Below are 22,926 nucleotides of genomic sequence, written 5' to 3' on the forward strand. Positions count from 1 at the left end.
TCAATTGTGACGAAACAGGCCTCTTTTGGAAGAAAATGCCAAAGAGGACCTACATCATGCAGGAGGAAAAGGCATTGCCAGGACACAAGCCTATGAAGGATAGGCTAACTCTCTTGTTCTGTGGTAATGCTAGTGGGGATTTCAAACTGAAGCCTTTACTGGTGTATCACTCTGAAAATCCCCGAGTGTTCAAGCAAAACAATGTCATCAAGAGTAAATTGTGTGTGACGTGGAAGGCTAACAATAAGGCATGGGTCACGAGGCAAATTTTCATTGAGTGGGTCAATGAAGTGTTTGGCCCGAGTGTGAAGAAATACCTCCTGGAAAATCAATTGCCACTTAAGTGCCTCCTGGTAATGGACAATGCTCCTGCTCATCCTCCAGACTTGGAAGACCAATTGTTGGAGGAGTTTAGTTTCATCACAGTGAAGCTCTTGCCCCCTAATTCCACTCCTCTCATCCAGCCCATGGACCAGCAGGTCATTGCAAACTTCAAAAAACTCTACACCAAAGCACTGTTTCATAGGTGCTTTGAAGTGACCTCAGACACTGAATTGACCCTAAGAGAATTCTGGAGGAATCACTTCAATATCCTCAACTGCATAAGCCTTATAGATAAGGCTTGGCAGGGAGTGACTTCCAGGACGATGAACTCTGCTTGGAGAAAATTGTGGCCAGAATGTGTCCTTGAGAAGGATTTTGAAGGGTTTAAGGCTGACCCTGACGACCCTACGCCTGTTGTGGAATCTATTGTGTCTTTGGGGAAGTCCATGGGATTGGATGTGAGTGGCCAGGATGTGGAAGAGTTGGTGGATGACCACAGGGAAGAGCTAACCACTGAAGAGCTGCAAGACCTTCAACTGGAACAGCAACAGACTACAGCTGAGGAAATTGCTTCAGAGGAGGAGGAAGAGAGAGGGAAGAATGTGCCTTCTTCAGTGATTAAGGACATGTGTGCAAAGTGGAATGAGTTGCAAAGTTTTGTGGAGAAATATCACAATAACAAAGCTGTTGCAAGCCATGTCTGCAATATATTCAATGACAATGCCTTGTCTCATTTTAGGCAAATCTTAAAGAGACGCCAGAAACAGACCTCTCCAGACAAATTTTTTGTGCGACAGATGTCCAGTGACTCTCAAGCTGGTCCTAATGCCAGTAAAAGACAAAGAAGGGAAGTAACCCCAGATAGGGCGTTGATACCTGAATTCCTTACGGCTGGGGATTCCCCTTCCAAAGAGTAACCTCTCCCCCTCCGTCTCGCCTCCTCGCCGTCTTCCATATGCCAACAAGAGTCTTCAATAAAAGTAAAAGTGATATTAAATGTTCATTTATCCATTTCATTAGTCATTTATATTTATTTCTCATTCTTTTCTGTATGTAAAACTATAGTTGTTCTCTGTAAAATGTATTTTTTGCTTTTATTTTTGGGTGTCTGGAACAGATTAATTGGATTTACATTATTTCTCATGGGAAATATTGCTTCAGTTTTCATCAGACTTTTTCAAACAGATTAATCATGAAAACTGAGGTTCCACTGTATTGTATTCAGGAACAGGCAGGCCCCACTTTTACAGCAGGTTAGGTTCTGGGCTACTGTGAAGTGAAACAGCCTTTTTTTCAGTTTCAAATGTATATAAAAGCCTGATATCGTGTTTACACTATCATATATTAAGCGAATAATAGAGCTAGGCCTAAAAAATGCATATTCAGTACACACATTATTTACCTTAAGATATTTTCATCATTAGCTTATAGGGAGTGGTAAATATATATATTGTAGGAAGTCTTGAATAAATGAAGAATGGGTATAATTGAAAACTACTGCATTAGCGAAATGCTGTAGTGCAAAGCACTGTAAAATGGGGCTCTCCTGTACTACTCTTGCTATCTCAGACTACAGAAACTGTAACCACATGCCAGATGCAAATATATTCCCTCATTTTTAAAAATCTCAAGAAAAACAATGTCTATGTGCTGACTCTTACACCTGCTACTTGTACATCACTGTTTCTTCCTTCATGCTGGAGAAGGGCTCGAGCTACTCCCCAACTATTGTTTCATGGTATTCCTTAATTTCTCATTTGGATATCTCGCTCTTTCAGAATTTCAATGAAAGAATACAGCTTGTCCTCACTTAACGATGGAGTTCCATTCCTAAAACCACATCAGTAAATGAATTTGTTGCTAAGTGAGGAGCATACTATAATAGTAGTGGGTTTGTGCCAACCATCTTTGATATTGTTTTAATGTCACCTTTGCACCATTTATAACATTTCTGGTATATTTTTAAACATTTATACAGTAATGTACTGTATATTGTAATACTCAGAATAGAGGAAATCAGCTCTAATATACATTATTTAGGTACGTATACTAATCAGGGAGCCCGTCGTAAGTGAGTCATTAGTAAACGAGTTCATTGCTAAGTGAGGAGAGGTTGTATTGTATATTGCATACTACCATTTATAAATAACCACACCTTACTAAAATATAAGGCAATATAAATAATATATGTGGTTTTGAATTATTTGTATGTTACACTGTAATATTTTTGACTGAATTTGTCTGCATAAACAACTCGCTATGCTGTAACGAAATATAAACATGTAAATAGTGCATCATCACTTTAACTTGCTTAGCTATCTAAACTTTAGGGCCCAGTCCCTGGACCCATTATGTACCTCTGTAATCTGTTGACTGCCTCCCACAGGATGGGTATGGGGTACATAATAAAGATATTAAACTAATATGCTATATAAATCAATTCCCCTTCAAGATGGGTGTGTTGATGCTGGTGAATGGCTCTTGATCCTATGAATTGATGGCACCCTTCCCACCCTTCGATCAAGCCTAAATAACTATATTTACCCAGGCACTATGACCCTTATGGGTTCAGATTTCAAATTCAAGTTTGTTTCCTCATGATACATTGTTTATACAGGAATGGGTGACATTTGAATGCCTGCAGAATACCCATGGTTATACAGAGTATTTTGGGCAAGCTTAAGTCTAACTTAAGGCTACAAGGGCAGTAAACATTAAATTTATACAAATATTGAATAAGTGAGTATATAATGAATGTGTATGTCAGTAGATTAAATATATCATTGTACATGAATATAATACTGGTATTGGTTTTTCATTTTTCAGTTGTCACATTCTTTTGTAATATATCAAAGTAAACAGGAATCCTCCAAGTGGTGACCAACTTAGCTAACTCACAGTAATAGCTAATTTAGCCAGCTTGCCATTGCGAGTGACTTACCCAGTTCACAGTAGCGGCCATAGCGACCAGGACCACACTGGCAACAGCCAGAAAAGCGGTCACAGGACACATTGTGGTGGCATGCACAGTCCAGCTGACAGTCTGGTCCATACCGACCTGGTCCACACTCCTGGCTACAGTCTGGTCCAGTCCACCCTAGCCCACACTGGCACTTTCCCGTCACTGAAATAAAAAAAAAATAGGCAGTCAAGATATGTAATAAAAGGGTTGTGTTCCAAGGAATTTGATCTACCCTGCCTTTGGATAAAATCTACTTGCCTCTCATTTCATAGGCACTGTAGAGCCCCTGCAGGTTTAGTGTGAGGATGGTTCTAATATCTAATATTTTCTTTGCATATGAACCCTTCAATGAAAGTTGCCTACATGCTAGTTAAGGGCTTTTGATCAGAGGAATCTGAACAGTTTTCATTCTCTGTTTCAGTTTGATCTCCTCTCATTCCTTAAACGGTCCAAACGTATATATACGTTTTTTCAACATCTGAAAGTATGTAAAAAAATGTAGATCTTTTTTGTTTTACATTTGAAAACGTGTAAAAAAAACTTTTATCTACATTGTTTTTTGTTATATTTGAAAATATGTAAAAAAAAGTAGATCTACTTTTGTAGCACTACGAATCTGAACGTCGATTTGTTTGGACCGTTTAAGGGTTAAGTGTTGTATGACCCCTATGGACTTAGTGCTTCTGCATGTATATAATAATTTAGATGACAGTATAAAGGAAAGAGTCAGTATTTCACTGGAACAAAACACAGCTAGACTACAAAATGGAAATGGAAACTGTAATAAAAATAGGTCTGTTTAGTTCCATTCTAAAAATTTAGTCAAGACTTTATAATAATCCATGATGGAAAGAAATGCTAACTGCACTGAATTTCCAGTTATTGGTTTTAAATAGTAGAGACTGATAGCATTGGTGACTGTCAGTTACCTGGGTGGCAGATGGCATTGTTGTGGCAGGCACAGTAGAAGGCACAGCGAAGGCCCCAGGTCTGATCTGGGCAGGTGGTCTCACATCGAGGACCCGTGTACCCAGCAGGGCATACGCACTCTCCCACACCATTGCACATACCCCCATGCTCACATTCGCATGTCTGCCCCACCAACGTGCAATACCAATGTTAGTGGACCCACGAAATATACATAACTAGTAAACAAAGCTCTGGAGACTTTTCTTCATAGAATTTTCTATAAATAAAAACATTAAGGTTAGCAATATCAGACAGAGACTTAGTAGCCACACATAGGAACTGAGAAGACAGCTAGGACAATCAAATCCAATCCTCTCAAGGAAGGTTCCTTGATGCCAGTAAGTGGCTTTAGATTCAAGGAATCTGACTTGGATTTCCCTTCCTTAGATTGAATCTCATTGCCTTGCACAGAGTTAGTTCTCCTTCCATTAATAAATAAAAATTATAATATAATAATTCTAAGATTATTTTATATTCTGAGGGACACATATTTAAGCTGAAAGAGAAGTTCAGTTACACAAGGGCTAAATTGCTAAGAATCTAGGTAGGTATGGGTTAGGTGACTAAAAATCTATTGAGGGTGAAGCATAGATGCCAATTAATTTAGGTAGGGATGTTCTGAATTGAAAAGAATCTGCATAAGGATGGCCTAGACATCAAAGAATCTAGACAATTAGCTCTTGGATAAAAGAATGAAAAGAATAAAGATTTTATTTCTCTGCAAAGGTTACAATGTGTAATTGCAATTTTGGTTTGTTAGTACAAAGAAAGCTAGTCATGCCAGGGCATTTCAGGCAGACTAATCCTTGTACATAATAACTACTTGAAAATGAAAATGTTTAGTTCCCTGTAAAGCTTACAATGTGTGGTTTACATATTTTAAAATATTACCATGTTTCACAGCTTATTAGACATTTTTTTTTTCCATAAAATGTCTCCAAAAACCACCCTGCATCCTATAAACTGAAGGTCAGTGACAGGAGCTGTAAGTTTGGGGTGTGAGGTGGGCTGTAGCTCTCCCAGTCCATTGTTCCAAAATTACAGTACAACTGTACATTAATAACATTTTGAGACAAGCTATTTATGAAATACGGATACTGTAATGGGATATTGACAGAAAACAAAATTCCTACTTGAGTAACACCTTCCTTTCTTATTTCTTAAACTACCAAAGTCACAAAGCAGCATCATTTATGGTAGGAACTTAAAAATAATGCTACTGTATACTAAGCTATTGTTAGCACATGCTGGGTATTTTCACTTTATTACTAGGTACTGGTAATCATATTTACCGAATGTTATGGTACTTATAGTTTCAAATATTGCCAAGCAAATACAGTGGCCCAGCAATGGGTGAAGCAGCCATTTTTGTTTATACTGACAGTCACTGACAAAGACACGTCAGTATGCACTCTGGGACCCTCACTGTATAGAGTTGCTCACACTGCAGCAACTCAGCCACCAGTGACTGTTTCACCAGTTCAAACTGAGAGATCATCAGGGTGTTCAGGTGAGCACTAGGCCTATTGTATGTTTTGACCTACCCATAAATCAAACATAACCTTATTTCTGCATGTAAAATTACCATAGGTTTCAGTCAAGTAAATATTACTTGGTATTAGGCACTCTTAATTTATTTTCTGATTTTTACCTTCTAAATTGGGATGTGTCTAATGCATTGGAGTGTCTTATATGTTGCAAAATACGGTAATTACAAAGAAGGCCTCTGGCATGCCTAGGCATTTCGGGCAAATCTAGACAAGATAAGAGTGATTAACTTTTTTAACATGTCTTTATTTAATCTTAATACTAATGTGAGCTGGTCAAGGCGGAGGTTTATAAGAATAATAATCTTGAAATTATGTGCTTCTGTAATCTGTTGACTACCTCCCACAGGATGGGTATGAGGTGCATAATAAAGAACCCTAGGTATGGAAGTTTTGGTTAGCAAAAAAATTAAATAATGAAGGCTCAGATGGCTAAGAATATAGGCAGGGAAAGTTTGAATATACGTGGAGTATATCAATGCCCCCATGGCCTGGTCTGTGACCATGCCTCATAGCTAAGAATCTAAGTAGAAAAGACCTTGGTAGCTAAGAATTTAGGAAAGACTTGGATAGCCAAGAATCTAAGTGGAAAAGTCCTGGGTGACAGACTCTAGGGGCAAGGAAGGCCTTGTTATTCAAGAATCTGTATATAGATAGCCTGGACAGTTGAATGATTAATTAGAAAAGGCAGTGATGCTCCACATTGTCAAAGAACACCTCACCTCATTGCAGTTAAAGCCATAGGTGCCATCTGGACAGGGAAGGGCACAGGTGGGGCCATAGAAACCATCGTGACACTGGCACTGTCCACTCACAGGGTCACAGGTACCACCATTGTCACACTTGCACTTCTGTAAAAAAAAAAAAAAAAAATCATTGTCAGTGTCTGATTTGCTAATTTTTTATTCAGTGTCCTTGAGAGCAGCAACTGGAAGATTGAGGCTGTATTGCTTCTTGCAATGAGTGACTCATCTGTTTATACAGGCACTCCTCACTTAACCTACCTGTTTAACAACCACTCATTTATGACCAGCAATCTGACCTAAGATAAGATTTCGTTCGGATTTTTAACCCCGGAGGGTTAGCCACCCAGGATAACCCAAGAAAGTCAGTGCGTCATCGAGGACTATCTAACTTATTTCCATTGGGGTCCTTAATCTTGTCCCCCAGGATGCGACCCACACCAGTCGACTAACACCCAGGTACCTATTTGCTGCTAGGTGAACAGGACAACAGGTGTAAGGAAATGTGTCGAATGTTTCCACCCGCCGGGAATCGAACCCGGGCCCTCCGTGTGTGAAGCGGGAGCTTTAGCCACCAGGCCACCGGGCCACACACCTGTTGGTATTGTATGCTGTATGAGAACTTGGGTTGTGGAAATGGCAGCTCAGCATCAAGCAGTCTCCAAGACTATATATTTTGTCTATTAATTTGTACTTTATTGTGCACCCATAGTACAAGACAGAGTATGAAGCACAGCAGCACTTGGAAGAGGAAAGAATGGAAGTACAAAAGAATTTCACTGTAAAGGAGTTAGATGATGTGTTCGTCTATTTGTTTGCATTCTTTGCATGTCTCGTTTATTATAGCATCTAAGGAAAAGTAAGTAAGGTTATTCAGATACAGATACACAAACAGTTGCAGAAATTATTATACATAGCAGCATGTGTGTAGATTACCTAGGATAACCCAAAGTGACTTTTTGAGGTTATCCTAAGTAATCAACACACATACTGTTATGTATGATAATTTATGTGACTATTTATGTGTACCTGTACCTGAATAAACTTTCTTAACGTACTCCCCCTTAGATGCCATTGTAAATGAGATGCAGAGAATGTAAACAAACAGACAAACACCACATCTAACTCCTTTACAGTGAACAAGTTATGTCAATGGTAATAATAATAATAATAATAATTGCTCTGGAGTGCTTTAAATATCGTATATTTCGTGTAGGTGTGGTACACAAAATACATATGACATTTAACCCTTTCAGGGTCCCCAGGCCCTCTCCCAGACTTGTTCTCAGGGTCACCTAAATTTAAAAAAAAAAAATTGTTTTTTCTTATGAAAAGATAGAGAATCTTTTCCCGATCATAATGACACCAAAATTATGAAATTTGATGGAAAATTTACGGAATTATGCTCTCGCAAAGTTAGCGGTCTCGAAGATGTTTATGCATCGGCAATTTTGCCCACTTTGAGCCCTATTTTCGGCCAATTCCAGTGTACTAGTCGACAAAAATCATAACTATTTCGCTAGAACTCCATTTTTCCTATCGAATGAGTACAAGAAACCACCCATTTACCGATTTCAACTATCCAATACAGTGGTCAGAATTTAGCAATTTTGCCAATTTCACACAAATTTCAAAAGATGCCAATTTCCAAATAGGGTCCAGAATAAATAAGAAAGACATTCCTGGCACTAAAATAACATTTCCTCTGTTCATTAGTCATGTCCCCATGCCCCTCTTACATTCTTTTGCTTTCCACTTTGAATTTTTATTCTCACAAAAAGTAGAAGATTTACTGTTATGCAGACTATTGCATTAATGAAGAAATGGTATAAACAATATCGGAGCACTTGTGAAAGAATATTAGACTCGCCAGTTGATGTGTATTGACGCTTAGCATGATTTGTTTACTTCTAAACTTTGGTAAAAATCGAACATTTCTGCTACTTTGAGCTCAATTTCAAGGTACTTTTCATTGTAAAACCAGTCAAAATCACCTCAATTTCTGTAATATGTCTTCCATTCTATAAAATGAGACAAGGAAAACTAGAATACAACAATAAATACCATACGAAAATACAGTGCAAAGTCGCTCTTTTAATCCAAAAACACGGTCAAAGTTTTTTTTTTCTCATTACGCACTGTGCTGCAGGATTTTTTTTATACTGCGCTCACTGAAAACATAGACCCATTCTTTCATATGTAGGCCTACCAGCTTTCTCTCACTAGATTCGAGGGCGCTAGAATTTAGGCGTACTAGTATGTCAAAAATCCTGGTGCGTAAGCCGTACTAGTACGTCCGAAACCCTGAAAGGGTTAATAAAGTGCCCCAGAGCGATTATTATTATTATTATTATTATTATTATTATTATTATTAAATAAACGAGAGAGAGAGAGAGAGAGAGACAGACACACCGAGAATGTAAACAAACAGATGAACGTACGTATATTAATTCCTGTACGTTTGTGGAGAAAATTTCTCCAGTAAAGGGGGTGTCTCTTAGCCCTCTCAGTCCCCTCTCAGCCCTATGAGGGACTTAGCTCTCCTGCAGGAGGCTAGTGGACTCTTCCTTCTTCATAAACAGCTTTATGAAAACTACATGTATGTACCATAGCATCACGAGGCACGCCTTCTTCTCCTTGCTACTAGACAGACTGTTCTACTCATCCACTACTAGACAGACTGTTCTACTCATCCACTACTAGACAGACTGTTTCACTCATCCACTACTAGACAGACTGTTTCACTTGATCATCTACACAACGAGGTTAAACGAGAGTACAGTAATTACTCTTTTCTCCATAGCAGGAAAATTAAGGGAAAACCTGTGCCCCACTATCTACAAATTAGGACTATTAGGAATTCTAGTCTACAGCTAAATAACAAGAAACCTACCCTCTTGTATTGAATACTGTTGCAATGTGTAATAAGGAAGGTATATAAAGCTGAACTCAGCAGTTCTTTTGTGCGAAGGGTGACTGTGGGCACTTGGGCAGGGCGACAAGCTAGGTTGAATTCAGATATCAGAGCGTGACCACAAGCCACAAATCTCCCACTGAGAACAAAGAAAATACTGACTGTGTTGTAAACTCTGAAATACTCTCAATCTCCACTAGGAAAACTAGTGCTAAAATGAAACACAAGTGTATCATCAGTGGTATAATCCCAACATGTGTAAAGTTTGTGTCATGGTATGCATTCAGGTGTTATGAACAAAGTGACTCCTTATCAATGAGTGGGGACATAACTATGCATCTGTAGCAGCCTACTCAAGACAACAATACCAGGGTCACACCTCCCCTACAACAAGCTAGGAGAAATTGGGTCAGTTACAATACCCAGGTAAGTCCAGTCATACCCACACCTAATTACATTAGCTGCAGCTAATAGGTAGGGGCGGGATTTGACTGGAATTACGAATAGATTCCACGATAGTGGTAATTCACCCAAACCCAAGTATCACTATGCATTTCAGATGATAGTGAAATGTTGGATATATGCTCCTTTGGGGCAAATTGTTTTCTAACAAAACTGTTAATCAACAACCACTGTGGAATCTGGAACGGCACCCCAAAGGGATGTTCATGGGGAGGCTGCTAGACATCGTGCTGTTACCAGATAAGTACTGATAGCTGTATGCTTGTTTCATGCAGGAAAGTGTACTTATCTAACCAGTTCTCCACACAGTTGGTTCATACACATTCATTTCTCATACATTTGTGAAGCTTTTACCACAATACAAACTTTCGAGAACACACCAGCTAACCCCTTTAAAGTGAACTTCTTTTGTACTTCTTCCATTCTTTCCTCCTCTTCCTACAATAAATACTACTCACCTCTCACCCTACAAATATTTTAACTAAGGTATTTAATGAGTGTACTGTATGTGTATTTTACTTTTTTATTGTCTTTTAATACCTAGTTCTGTTTTTTAACCCTTTCAGGGTCCGTCCCGTAGATCTACGGCTTTACGTTCAGGGTCCAAACTGTAGATCTACGTCATGAGCTCAGCTCATTCTGATAAACTGTGAGTGGTACATTTGGGCCTAGATATGAGAGAATACATCTATGTGGTATGTGTGCACCACATAAAACAGATCCTGCAGCACACTGTGTATAATGAGAGAAAAAACTGAAATCATGATTTTTCGATTAAAACAGCGACTTTGCAGTGCTTTTCGTATGTTTTTTATAGTTGTATTTGCAATTTCTTGGTCTCATTTGATAGAATGGAAGACATTTTACAGAAATAGAGATGATTTTGATTGGTTTTAGCACAGGAAATGGCTTGAAACTAAGCTCAAAGTAGCAGAAATGTTAAATTTTTGCCGATATTCAAGAGTAAACAAACGACCTCACACGTCTAATACACGCCAGCTGGTGGGTCTAATATGCATTCACAAATATAGTGATGATATTTATACAATTATTACAGTATTGCATAACAGTAAATCTTCTATTTTTTGGTGTGAATAAAAATTCATTATGTGAATAAAAAATCAAAATGGAATTTATTTGTAAAGTCTCAAAACATAACTAATGAACAGAGGAAATGTTAGTTTAGTTCCAGGAATACCTACATTGTTTATCCTGGACCCTATTTTGAAATTGGAATATTTTGAACTTTGTGTTAAATTGGCCAAATTAACAATTTCCAATCACTTTAATTTGTAGTTGAAACAGTTGACTTGGCGATTTCTTGTGCTCAATCGATAGAATAGAAGTAATACTAGTGAAATAGCTAAGAATTTGGTTGACTGGAATAATGTAATTGGCCTAAAATGGGAGTCAAAGTCGGCAAAATCGCTGATTCGTAAATATCGCTGGCACATCAAAATTCGCGAGAGCATAATTTCGTCAATTTTCCATCAAATTTCGTACTTTTTGTTTTATTACCTTCACAAAAAGATTCTCTACCATTTCATAAGAAAAAATAACAAATTTTTTTTTTTAAATTCTTGGACACTGGCACCACTTCAGATTTGGGCCTTGAACCCTGAAGGGGTTAATATACTAAAAATGTTATAAATGGTGCAGGTGATGTTAAAATAATATCTAAAGATGGTCGGCACAAACCCCTACCAGTACAGTGTGCTTGAAATATTGGTAAGGGGCAGCTCCTCGCTTACCGACCTACTCGTAGGTACAGAACTCGGTCATTAAGTGAGGAGTGCTTGTATTAATATTTAAATACATGTTTACTTTTGAGTAAGTACAGTGCAACCTTAGTTGTTGATTGCATTACTTGTCAAATAAATTGGTTTTTGAATGAGGTGTTTGAGAAAAAATTTCCTGGTTTTCACATGTACTCTTGGTTGTCGACAGACAAATTTTCACGTGTACAGAACAGGACAAAGCAGTTCATGTCATGTGCTCACAGAATGCACACTGGACTTGAAATTGGGGAACTTGAAATTGAAGCCCTTACTTGTTTATCATTCTGAAAATCCACGAGTTTTTAAGAACACTGTCATGAAAAACAAATTGGCTGTAATGTGGAGGGCCAACACGAAAGCTTGGTAACAAGACAATTTTTTATTGAGTGGGTTCATGAGGTCTTTGCTCCCACTGCCAAAAAGTACTTCATTAAAAAATTGCCACTCAGAGTCCTTTTACTTATGGATAATGCTCCTGCTCACCCTCCAAGCTTGGAAAACAAGTTGCTGGAGTTCAGTTTTATAACTGTGAAGTTCTTGCCTCCCAACACCATTCCTCTCATCCAGCCCATGGACTAGCAGGTCATTTCTAACTTCAAGAAACTACACCAAAGCACTTTTTGAAAGGTGCTTTGAAGTCACTTCAGAAACAAATTTAACCCTCAGGGAGTTCTGGAAGGATCATTTCAATATCCTCACCTACTTGAGGCTTATACACAAAGCCTGGGGGAATATGTATTCCAGGATCATGCAGTCAACATGGAAGAAATTGTGGCCTGACTTTGTGGCAGCCAGGAATTTTGAAGGCTTTGAAGATGAGCCTGAAGCCAGTAGAGAATGTTGTGTCCCTGGGGAAGACCTTGGGCCTAGAGGTGACTGAAGATGATGTGGAGGACCACAGAACATTTTTTTATACATTGTTTTATGTAATACATTATTAATATATTATTATATTGTCATTTGGGATCTGGAACGGATTAATTCTATTTGCATTATTCTTTATGGAAAAAATTGCTTTGGTTGTCAAATCGACATCTGGAGTGAATTAGATTTGAAAGCCAAGGTTTCACTGTATACAGAGCTCTGTATTAGTTCTTTACTTATAATGGTTTCTTTTAAGCTTTAGGTGAAATCTAAAAAGTTACAATAACCTGGGTGGAACAAATCACCAAGAACTCACTTTTATGTGAGGAACTTTATAATGATGTTTTGCTCCATCCTGAACTATCAGACAATAATTCAGGATGGATAAAACATCATAATGAGGTTCTTCTCATAAGAGTGGGTTTTGGTTAGTCTTAAGTGAAGTTATGAAACATCACTTTAATAACATAACCTTTAAACAAAACACTGTCTGAATGATGTATATTACACATTAAGTCTAAACTGAATAATTAGCAAGGATTTAGCACCTCATATGAACTTATAAAATACAAAAGCAATACTAATTGCACAACTAGAAAATTATCACTAATATAATGAAAAGGAGGCTTAGAGGGGCTTGATACCATTAAAGTTCTTGATAAAAAAAAAACCTGAAGCAAACTTCTCCTTCCTTTGATCAGATTTAATTGATAATAACTTACAAATTAATGTATAAACATGCACAATAATTTCAACACCTGTAATATGCACAGCATTTCCTCAGATTGTATGATCTTATTGGTAATTATGTTTGACCAAAGGAAGAGAAGGGTTGACTGCAATTCCCTTAGATGAAGCACACTTCACCAGCATCAAGGCACCCTCCCCCCATCCCTTTGAAGGGCTACCACATAGAATGTGACACCATGTTCTTCCTGTTAGTGTGTTGGTGTATAGGAATCAGACCCTTTGCTCACCTGGTTACAGTCTACACCATATCTGCCCCGTGGACAACCTCTTCGACAGTTGCGGCCACGAAGACCTGCAGGGCAGAAGCACTCTCCACTGACAGGGTCACAGAGGGAAGATCTGGCACACTGACACTCATGGAGGCACTCCTTCCCCCATCGCCCATCAGCACAATCTGTAGAGTAAGAGATGTTCACTCATTCAGCAATGTATCTAATGATGAGTAAGACGTATGTGACAGTAACCTTTATTGTTGAAATGTTTCACCTGTTAGCAGGCTTCTTAAGTCGAATACAGGTGAGGAATTGACCACTGTCTAAGACCAAGGGACTGACCACCTTAAATTTATCTCCATTTCTTCTACGGTCTCCAGTGTTATAATTGCCTGTATTCAACTAAATAAGATTGCTGCACATGCAATCATAAGCAATACATAACTGTTAATAATGTGTCTTATCATCTTGTCATATTTTATACCATTTATAATATGGTAGTAATTAGTGATGTTTCCCTCAAGGAGCATTCCTTGATATGTATTAGGGATTCTTGATCCAACAATTGGACCTGCTCTCCATTTTCTTGGATGAAATTTGACTGCTTCCCATTTGCCCGAGTGCTGAATGAACCCTACAAATTTTGCATTTCTTCCATGAATATAATAATGATAATCTTCTGATGTCTGTTTTGATAAAATACTCTTGCCATCTCTTGATTAAAATTCATGTGATCTTGACAAGACTAGCAGAGATGCAAATGCAGAATATTTAAACACCTTATTGTTGACAAGACAATTCAAGGAAGTACTTTGATGTTTATGGAATCTTTATCTAAGGAACTGGAGCTACACTTCCCTTGAAAGTGAATGGTATGGTGATACCATGATGTTGAAAAGGACGCTTATGTAGAGTCTAAGACAATTAATAAAAACTCTTTGACACAAGTGGCTTCATCAGTAAAGAAAAGTCTCTCTCTCCCACCACTATATACACTCCTCACCTTCAATGCAGACTCCCTCTGACTTTGTCATCAACTGCTTTATAGTGCTCCCCACTACCCTTACTGACTCTGCCTCTTGCATACTCCTAACCCTCACTGGTCTCTGATCTTCACATATTTCATCTTTAGCACACACTTGTGGTGAAATGTTTACTTTACTAAATGCCCTGAACTGTATGCAAGTATCTTTTTCTACTCGCCCCCTTTTTTTTGGATCAAACCTAAGTACTTCCCATTTCCCAGGAGCTATCTGACCCTTATGGGGTTAGCACCTCCCTATTAAAATAATGATTAGAAACTGGATCATTGCTTGAGACTCATTACAAGCTGTTGCAAGAAAATGAAATTCTGGAAACAGGGTGAGATACTGACACTCGTGGCACTGGTGCCCATGACGGCCTGGGGGGCAGGTGCAGGCACCAGTTACGTGGTCACATGGCTGGTCTCCCTCACACTTGCAACTCTCGTCACACTTATCACCAAAGAATCCAAAGGGACAGACTGCAAGTGAAGGAATTAAAACCCATTTTGAAAATGAGGACTGTCAAATATCGACAGAATTACTCTTAATTACCTCAATTTAAACTCAAAATATTTTTCTTTTTATAATTTAAATGATGACTTAAGGAATGAATAAGGAGCTATTAATATTTACTAAATTGGCATCTGTCGCCGGTAAAACCAGGAGGACATCGGCACTCCCCAGTGATAGGATGACAGTGAGTGCCATGTTCACAATCACATGTCTGCTCACATCCATCTCCCCAGAACCCTGTGGGACACAGCTTCATCAAGATTTAAATAACAATGCACATATTAATACATACATATTATTCTTCTTTCTATAGATGATGAATTCTAAATTACTTATTTCACTGAGTAAAGACATAAAAGCATGGAAGACTTGCCTTTAACTTTGAATTCAGTACTAAACAATTGACAGGACCAAGTTAATTAATTTCTGTGTTCAAATGTCAGTTTCATTAATTGGCCATTGATATGAGATATTGTATTGGTATCCCATTGACAAAATATGACACTACAAAGTGCATGACTACAAATATAGTTGTGTGGGTCATAAACTGACCTCAATAATGTTGATTATGGAGCTAGATACTGACCTTTGTGGCAGGGTTTGTGGCAGTCTTGACCTCGCCAGCCTGGAGTACACTTACAAGCACCAGTGACAGGGTCACAATGGCCTCCGTGCTGACAATGACATTCCAGCGCACACCCGGGACCATACCTGCCCAGGTCACAACCTGAGGAACAACAATATTTCTTGCACAAATCACAAATTATTACCTAATAAAGAAGGAAAGCCTAGTAGAGAGAGCAGAGATTCTGTTTCGGAAGCGAAGGGCAACGAACTGAGGTGCAACCTGCAGCACTGACCCTTATGGGTTTAGCACTTAGTTTTGATTGTAATAATAATGAGCTACAACTCCTCAGTACTTCTAATCCTCAGCAAAGAGCTAAACAAAAAAAATAGGTTAAATGCCACATTACCATAACTGGAACAATTCACAACTGCTCCAAAAAAATTGTAAATTAAAACTGAACAGTGTTTTGGTTTGTCCAGGATCATCATTACCCTTCATCTTGGTAATAGTCCAACCCCAGAAGAGAGGTTCTGTAGTACTGATGGAATCTTGATCCAAGGAACTGGAGCTCACTCTACTTCCTTAAACTTGATTACCTCTCATTTCCCAGCCATTAAGATTTCTGAAAGTTTAGTACTTCTCTGTGAAAATAATAAAACTACTAATGATCCAGGACAGGCCAAAACAGCATTTGCTTATTTCTATTTTTTTTCTTTTAACACACCAGCCGTATCCCACCGAGGCGGGGTGGCCCAAAAGGAAAAATGAGTTTCTCCTTTTACATTTAGTAATATATACAGGAAAAGGGGTTACTAGCCCCTCGCTCCTGGCATTTTAGTCGCCTCTTACAACACGCATGGCTTACGGAGGAAAAATTCTGTTCCACTTCCCCATGGTGATAAGAGGAAATAAACAAGAACAAGAACTAGAAAGAAAATAGAAGAAAATCCAGAGGGGTGTGTGTATATATGTTTGTACATGTATGTTTAATGTGACTTAAGTGTAAGTAGAAGTAGCAAGACGTACCTGTAATCTTGCATATTTATAAGACAGAAAAGACACCAGCAATCCTGTCATGTAAAACAATTACAGGCTTTCGTTTTACGCTCACTTGGCAGGACGGTAGTACCTCCCTGGGTGGTTGCTATCTACCAACCTACTACCTAATTATTTTTTATTTTATGAAGTAACGAAGGAATCTTAGTTACCCTCCTTTTCCATACTGTAAAGCTCTTAAAGGTTTAGTGCTTTTTCATAAATATAACAGCATAGATGAACAAGACACATGTACAGTAGTTTGTTGAATAGTTTTGTCTGCTCAGCAGGAATCTTCAGTCAAAATGGTTTAGCACTTCCTTTTGATTATAACAATAATAATTCTGTCAAAATACAAAGGAGTCCACAGAAGTAGTGGAAATGTAGATATGAGGTGGTCAGTCCCGCAGCATTTATTTTCCCTTGGCTGAGGGACTGATAACCTCATATCTGCATCTCCACTACTGTTGTCTCCTGTGTTTTGACTGAAGAATCCTACTGAGAAAACAAACTTTCTGTAAGGTGGAGTACAGAAGGCCCCTTATTATACAATGCATTTTGGGCAGCCTTAAAACAAAATTATGATTACTAGTACATAAGGATGAAAATACAGTGGATCCCCGGTTAACGATATTTTTTCACTCCAGAAGTATGTTCAGGTGCCAGTACTGACCGAATTTGTTCCCATAAGGAATATTGTGAAGTAGATTAGTCCATTTCAGACCCCCAAACATACACGTACAAATGCACTTACATAAATACACTTACATAATTGGTCGCATTCGGAGGTAATCGTTATGCGGGGGTCCACTGTACTTGGTTTTTAAAATTGGAGGTATTTAGTAGGCGAGACCAGCACTGTATGGCTATTGTATGTTTAGCGCTTGGTTTTGATTATAATAATAGATGAAATGTCTCAAAAACGAAGATAATAAACTGTTGTACACGTTTTATTCATGTATACTTGGCGGCTGTGTACATCATTGTAATAGTAAAAACCAGACCTGTCTCACAGTAGGTGCCGGTGAAGCCAGGTGGGCAGATGCAACTCCCAGTGTCATGCTGACAGTTAGCTCCATGTTGGCAGAGGCAGGTGTGCTGACACCCACTGCCGTAACTTCCTTTAGGGCATCTGTCCTGGCATGTGGCACCGGTGTATCCCGGGGGGCAGACACAGGCGCCAGTCACACGGTCACAGGTGCCACCATTGTGGCACAAACATACATTCTGACAGTCGCTGCCCCAGCGGTCACTCGAGCAAGCTGCAAGGAAGAGCAAGATATCACACTTCTACAAGAAAGGTTCCATACCTGGAGTGTGTTCCGGGGGTCAACATCTGCACTGCCTGGTCCATGACTAGGCTTCACGGTTGTCGTGAGGGGTTCGAAAGGAGATATGATGGTTGAAAATAAACACACTTGTGGATGGTAACACTATATATTGTCAGACTGTGGTAAGGGAAGGGCAACCTGCCGTGTAGCTGCCTGGTATGTCTAAGCGTGGACTGAGAGCGAGGTAGCGCATCCCACTCACTCATGCCGCATCCCATGACGTCATACAGTCACTAGGCCTAGTAGAGATCATCTATATAAAACACATGGATGGTACTATGATACTCAGCTAAGCTATACAACACATGTAAGGGGATCAGCAACTATGCTGACAGCTCGGTCATGTTACGTATGTCGTCTCGACATACACTACTATTCTATAAGCTGAACAGGCAGGTGGTTCTGGGCTGATTCTATTCAATAACAAAGACATATGTAACAGAGCTAATGGATGGAATTGATCGATCAATCTGTGTTCATGCCCTCTACGGATTCTGAGGAAGAATAAATATATATACAAGGTGAAATTAACAGCAAAGGCAAATCTGGTGCACACGTATGCAGAATGGTTATCATCTTTGGGTGGATCGAATTCTTCTGCGATGGCTAACACATGCCTTGACTGAGGACAATCTGAACAAGTATCTACAAAAGATACAGCTACATTCACTAGTGACTGTGGAATTACTAACTCTTCTGCTAGGAGTACTCAACTCGACTATTCGATACAGTAATTCTTGGCTCATTACAAAGTCACTAATGGGTGCTGGTGGCTTCACAGTCAGAATAAGATCTTCCTGGAGCAGGAATCGAATCACACCAGACCACATGGGATCTGTTCTTTGGGCATTCTTTGCATCCTCGGCAGTATATGGAGAGTCTGTGGTTACTATACTAATGTGTAGCGATAAAGCATCTGCGACTACGTTCGACTTGCCAGGTAAATGTTCAAAAGTGGGATTGAACTCTTGGATAGTCATGGTCCATCTGGCTAACCTTCCAGTAGGTTGTTCGTTCTGGAACAAAGGTATCAGAGGTGCTTGGTCTGTCGAGACATGAACAGGGTACTGGTAAATAATGTCTTGGAAGTGCTTTAACCCTTTGACTGTCGCATTCCCCTTTCTGAAACTGTCATTCTATGTCGATAATTTTTGAAAAAAAAAAATTATTTTTTCTTATGAAATGATAGAGAATCTTTTCCCGATGGTAATGACACCAAAAGTTTGAAATTTGGTCGAAAACTCAGGGAATTACGCTCCTGCGAAGTTAGCGATCGCGGCAACATATGCGTATCGGCGATTTCGCCGACTTTGAGCCCTGTTTTCAGCCAATTCCGTTGTTCCAGTTGACCAAATTCATAGCTATTTATTTAGAACTCCATTTTATATATCAGCTGAGTACAAGAAATCGCCCATTTACCAATTTGAACTACCCAATATAGTGGTCAGAAATTGGCAATTTGGCCAATTTCACGCAAATTAAAAAAGATGCCAATTTCAAAATAGGGTCCAGAATAAACAAGGCAGACATTCTTGGCACTAAAATAACATATCCTCTGTTCATTCGTCACATCTCTAGGCCCCTCTTAAATTATTATTGCTTTCTATTTTGATTTTTTATTCATACAAAAAAATACAAAATTTACTGTTATGCAGACAACTGCATTATTGTAAAAATGGTATAAATAATATCAGTGCACTAGTGAAAGAAAATTAGACTCCCCAGTTGACGTGTATTGGACGTGTGGTATGATTTGTTTACTCCTGAACTTTGGTAAAAATCGAACATTTCTGCTACTTTGAGCTCAGTTTCAAGGTTGTTTTCATCGTCAAAGTAATGAAAATCATCTCTGTTTCTGTAATATGTTTTCATTTTATCACCTAAGACCATGAAAACGTGAATACAACGATAAATACTATACGAAAATACACCTCAAAGTAGGCGCTTTAATCCAAAAAAAACGATCAGTTTTTTTTTTTTTCTCATTACGCACTGTGTGCTGCAGGATTTTTTTTATGTGGTGCACACTGACCACACAGACCCTTTCTCTCACAGCTTTCTCCCGCTTGATTTGAAGCCGCTAGAATTATTGAGTATATATACGTCAGAAACAGTGGCTCGTAAGACATTTATACAGCGTAAACAGTCAAAGGGTTAAAGACCATACTATTGCTAAAGCTTCTTGCTCCATTACTGTATAATTACGTTCAGCCTTCGTAAGGACTCTACTAGCAAATGCAACTGCGTTGTACTTGCCATCAGTCTTGTGAGCTAGTACGGCACCTATGCCAATTGAACTAGCATCAGTTGTCAGATAGAAGGGGTTAGAAAAATCTGGGAATTTCAAAATGGGAGCGGACATCAGCTTTTCTTTTAGTGTCTGGAATGCTCTTTCTTGACGGAAGGTCCAAACGAAAGAAGCATCTTTCTTAAGCAATTCAGTTAGAGGAGCTGCTATTAAAGAAAAATTAGCAATGAAAGATCTATAGAAACCTGCTAGACCCACAAAGGATCTTACAGCATCAGCAGTTTTGGGGGATGGAAAATTTAGTACTGCCCTTACTTTACTTTGATCAGTCGTAACCCCTCTAGGAGTGACTACGTGACCAAGAAACTTAATTTCTGATCTGAAAAATTGACATTTAGACAGTTTGATCTTTAAATTGGCTTCTTCAAGCTTACCAAGTACTATATCAAGTCTTTTCAGATGTGTATCCACATCTTCGGACACGACGATTACGTCATCTAAGTACACCATAAACGCTTTACCCATGAGACCTCTAAAGATATTGGTCATGAGTCTAGAGAATGTGATAGGGGAGGATCGTAATCCAAAAGCCATTCGAAGGAAGTGATAATGACCTGTGGGAGTGGAGAATGCAGTTAACTCTTGGCTGTCCTCGTGAAGAGGGACTTGCCAAAACCCTTGTAACAAGTCCAGGGTCGAGAAGACTTTGTTATCTCCGATGTTACGTAAAAGATCACCAAGTACAGGAAGTGGGAAGCGATCTGGAATAGTTTTCGCATTTAACTTCCTAAAGTCAATCACCGGGCGCCAAGTACCGTCCTTCTTAGGCACTAGGATTAAGGGCACATTCCAGGGTGAATTACTAGGTGCAATAACTCCATCATCGAGCATTTGATTGATCAATTCTTCTGCGACAGCAACTTGGGAATGAGGCATTCTGTATGCAGGTATATAGATAGGTCTAGTACCAGGTACAAATATGCCACACCTTTACATCCTGATACAATAATTAGACCAAGAAAGTGAAGCAACCCTCCCCTTCCTTGGACCAAACCAATACATGTTTAGTACTTTATGAATATAAGAACAACAGTAACTGATCATATGGTGGTACGTGCAGTGCCAGACCTACATTTTTGGGCCCCTAAAGCTTGAACTGTTATGGGGGCCCATTCGCAACCCCTTCTCATACAGTAGACCCAAAATTTTAAAGCAATGTGGACTAAAGTGGCTTCTGGGGCTCCTCCAGGATTAGGAGCAATGAAGCTTAAGCTTCATTATTTTCACAGTAGATCTGCCCCTGGGTACAGGTTGCAAATAGTAATTTATATCAAGTTATACTGTTGAGACACAGCAGTGGTACTCACTCTTGGAACAGTGTTGTCCATGTTTGCCTGGAGGACAGATGCAGGCCCCTGTGGTTGGGTCGCAGGCAGCACCAGTGCCACAACCACAGTGATGACGACAGTCTGGCCCCCAGAATCCATCAGGGCAGGGCCGAGAGCAGAAGGTGCCACGCCAGCCTGAGATACAAAGGAGGCCTCTATAACAGCAAAAATGATGCAGTATTAGGCTAGGAGACAAATGGCACAGATTTCAAGTGAGAGAGCCACTTTACTGAAATATTCGGCTCGAATAAGCTTGTTTCACTAACAAAACATCTCAATAAACTCTGCAACTATCTTTTTCACCATCTTCACTGTTTGTAGATTTAGTCACTAAAGTGAATAATAAATCACATTTCCATGATCAGAGCATTTCTTAAATAACCAATAAGCTGGAAATGAGAGATGGATAATGTTTCAGTTTGCTCTGGACCATTGTAAAGCACCATAGAATAAATAAAACAGGAGAAATAACTTTTATTCCTTTTATACTTATAAGCTTCCTTCTATGGGATTTCATGATGGTCTGAAGTTTTGTCTATTTTTCACTTTTATCTCATGTGTTACTGAATCCAGACAATGGTTTTCTCAATCTCTCAATGTACTAAGTTATTAACATTACAGATTTCTGCAGAGGATGTATAAAGAAACAATGATGTACCTGGTTGGCACATGCAGGCACCAGAGATGTGGTCACACTTGGCACCATTGGCACAACTGCAGTTCATGGCACATCCAGACCCATAGACTCCAGCTTCACATGCTAAGAATAAAAGTTATGATAAATTCTCATGCCAGTATCACGATAACTAATCTTTCTATCCCCTTCACCTGGTTGAATGTAACCAAAATATCATTAAGCAAAAGTATCAATTGTTAGATATTGGAGGACAATTATTTGGATCAAGAGCTGAACTTTTCTTGATCCAAATACCTGCAGCTACCCTCCCAATCATTAGATTAAACCTGATTACCTATCATTTACCAGGTGTTATATGAACTCTATGAATTTAGTGCTTAAATAACGTGACTATGTTAAATATTAGTTACAAAGTGACAATGAATTTTTCACAGATATCGGTGAGTTACAAATTGTGCTCACGAAGTTTGCACTGAGGTCCTCGCCAGCCTGGAGCACAGGCACACTCTCCGGTGACGCGATCACAGCCACCGCTGTTGTCACAGTGACACATATGTAGGCAGTCCTGACCATAGCGTCCTAGAGGACATGGCTGCTCACAGCTGTGTCCTGTGAACCCTGGGAGGCACTCGCACCTGCAAGAAAACCAACACTAA

At 39.1% G+C, this 22,926-nt stretch overlaps 1 protein-coding gene and 1 long non-coding RNA gene across 5 annotated transcripts in view; one reads left to right on the forward strand and one right to left on the reverse strand.

Moving 5' to 3' along the window:
- The window catches only part of LOC138854641 (uncharacterized), a 33,154-nt gene extending 10,762 nt beyond the window's left edge, over positions 1-22,392 (forward strand). The window contains exon 3 of the long non-coding RNA XR_011393835.1: positions 22,255-22,392. This is a non-coding gene — a long non-coding RNA (uncharacterized lncRNA). The remainder of the gene's footprint in view (positions 1-22,254) is intronic.
- LOC128700496 (multiple epidermal growth factor-like domains protein 6) overlaps positions 1-22,926 on the reverse strand; it is a 434,002-nt gene that overhangs the window by 15,135 nt on the left and 395,941 nt on the right. For all 4 annotated transcript variants that reach the window (XM_070098931.1, XM_070098929.1, XM_070098930.1 and 1 more), the window contains 11 exons: positions 22,733-22,905; positions 22,292-22,393; positions 21,613-21,768; positions 17,671-17,928; positions 15,650-15,790; positions 15,184-15,300; positions 14,901-15,029; positions 13,541-13,707; positions 6,525-6,653; positions 4,216-4,378; positions 3,266-3,448 (listed from right to left, as the gene is read on the reverse strand). In XM_070098931.1, the coding sequence (XP_069955032.1) occupies positions 3,266-3,448; positions 4,216-4,378; positions 6,525-6,653; positions 13,541-13,707; positions 14,901-15,029; positions 15,184-15,300; positions 15,650-15,790; positions 17,671-17,928; positions 21,613-21,768; positions 22,292-22,393; positions 22,733-22,905 (1,718 nt within the window). The remainder of the gene's footprint in view (positions 1-3,265; positions 3,449-4,215; positions 4,379-6,524; positions 6,654-13,540; positions 13,708-14,900; positions 15,030-15,183; positions 15,301-15,649; positions 15,791-17,670; positions 17,929-21,612; positions 21,769-22,291; positions 22,394-22,732; positions 22,906-22,926) is intronic.

This window comes from Cherax quadricarinatus, chromosome 65 (assembly GCF_038502225.1).
Source record: "Cherax quadricarinatus isolate ZL_2023a chromosome 65, ASM3850222v1, whole genome shotgun sequence".
Lineage (NCBI taxonomy): Eukaryota > Metazoa > Arthropoda > Malacostraca > Decapoda > Parastacidae > Cherax > Cherax quadricarinatus.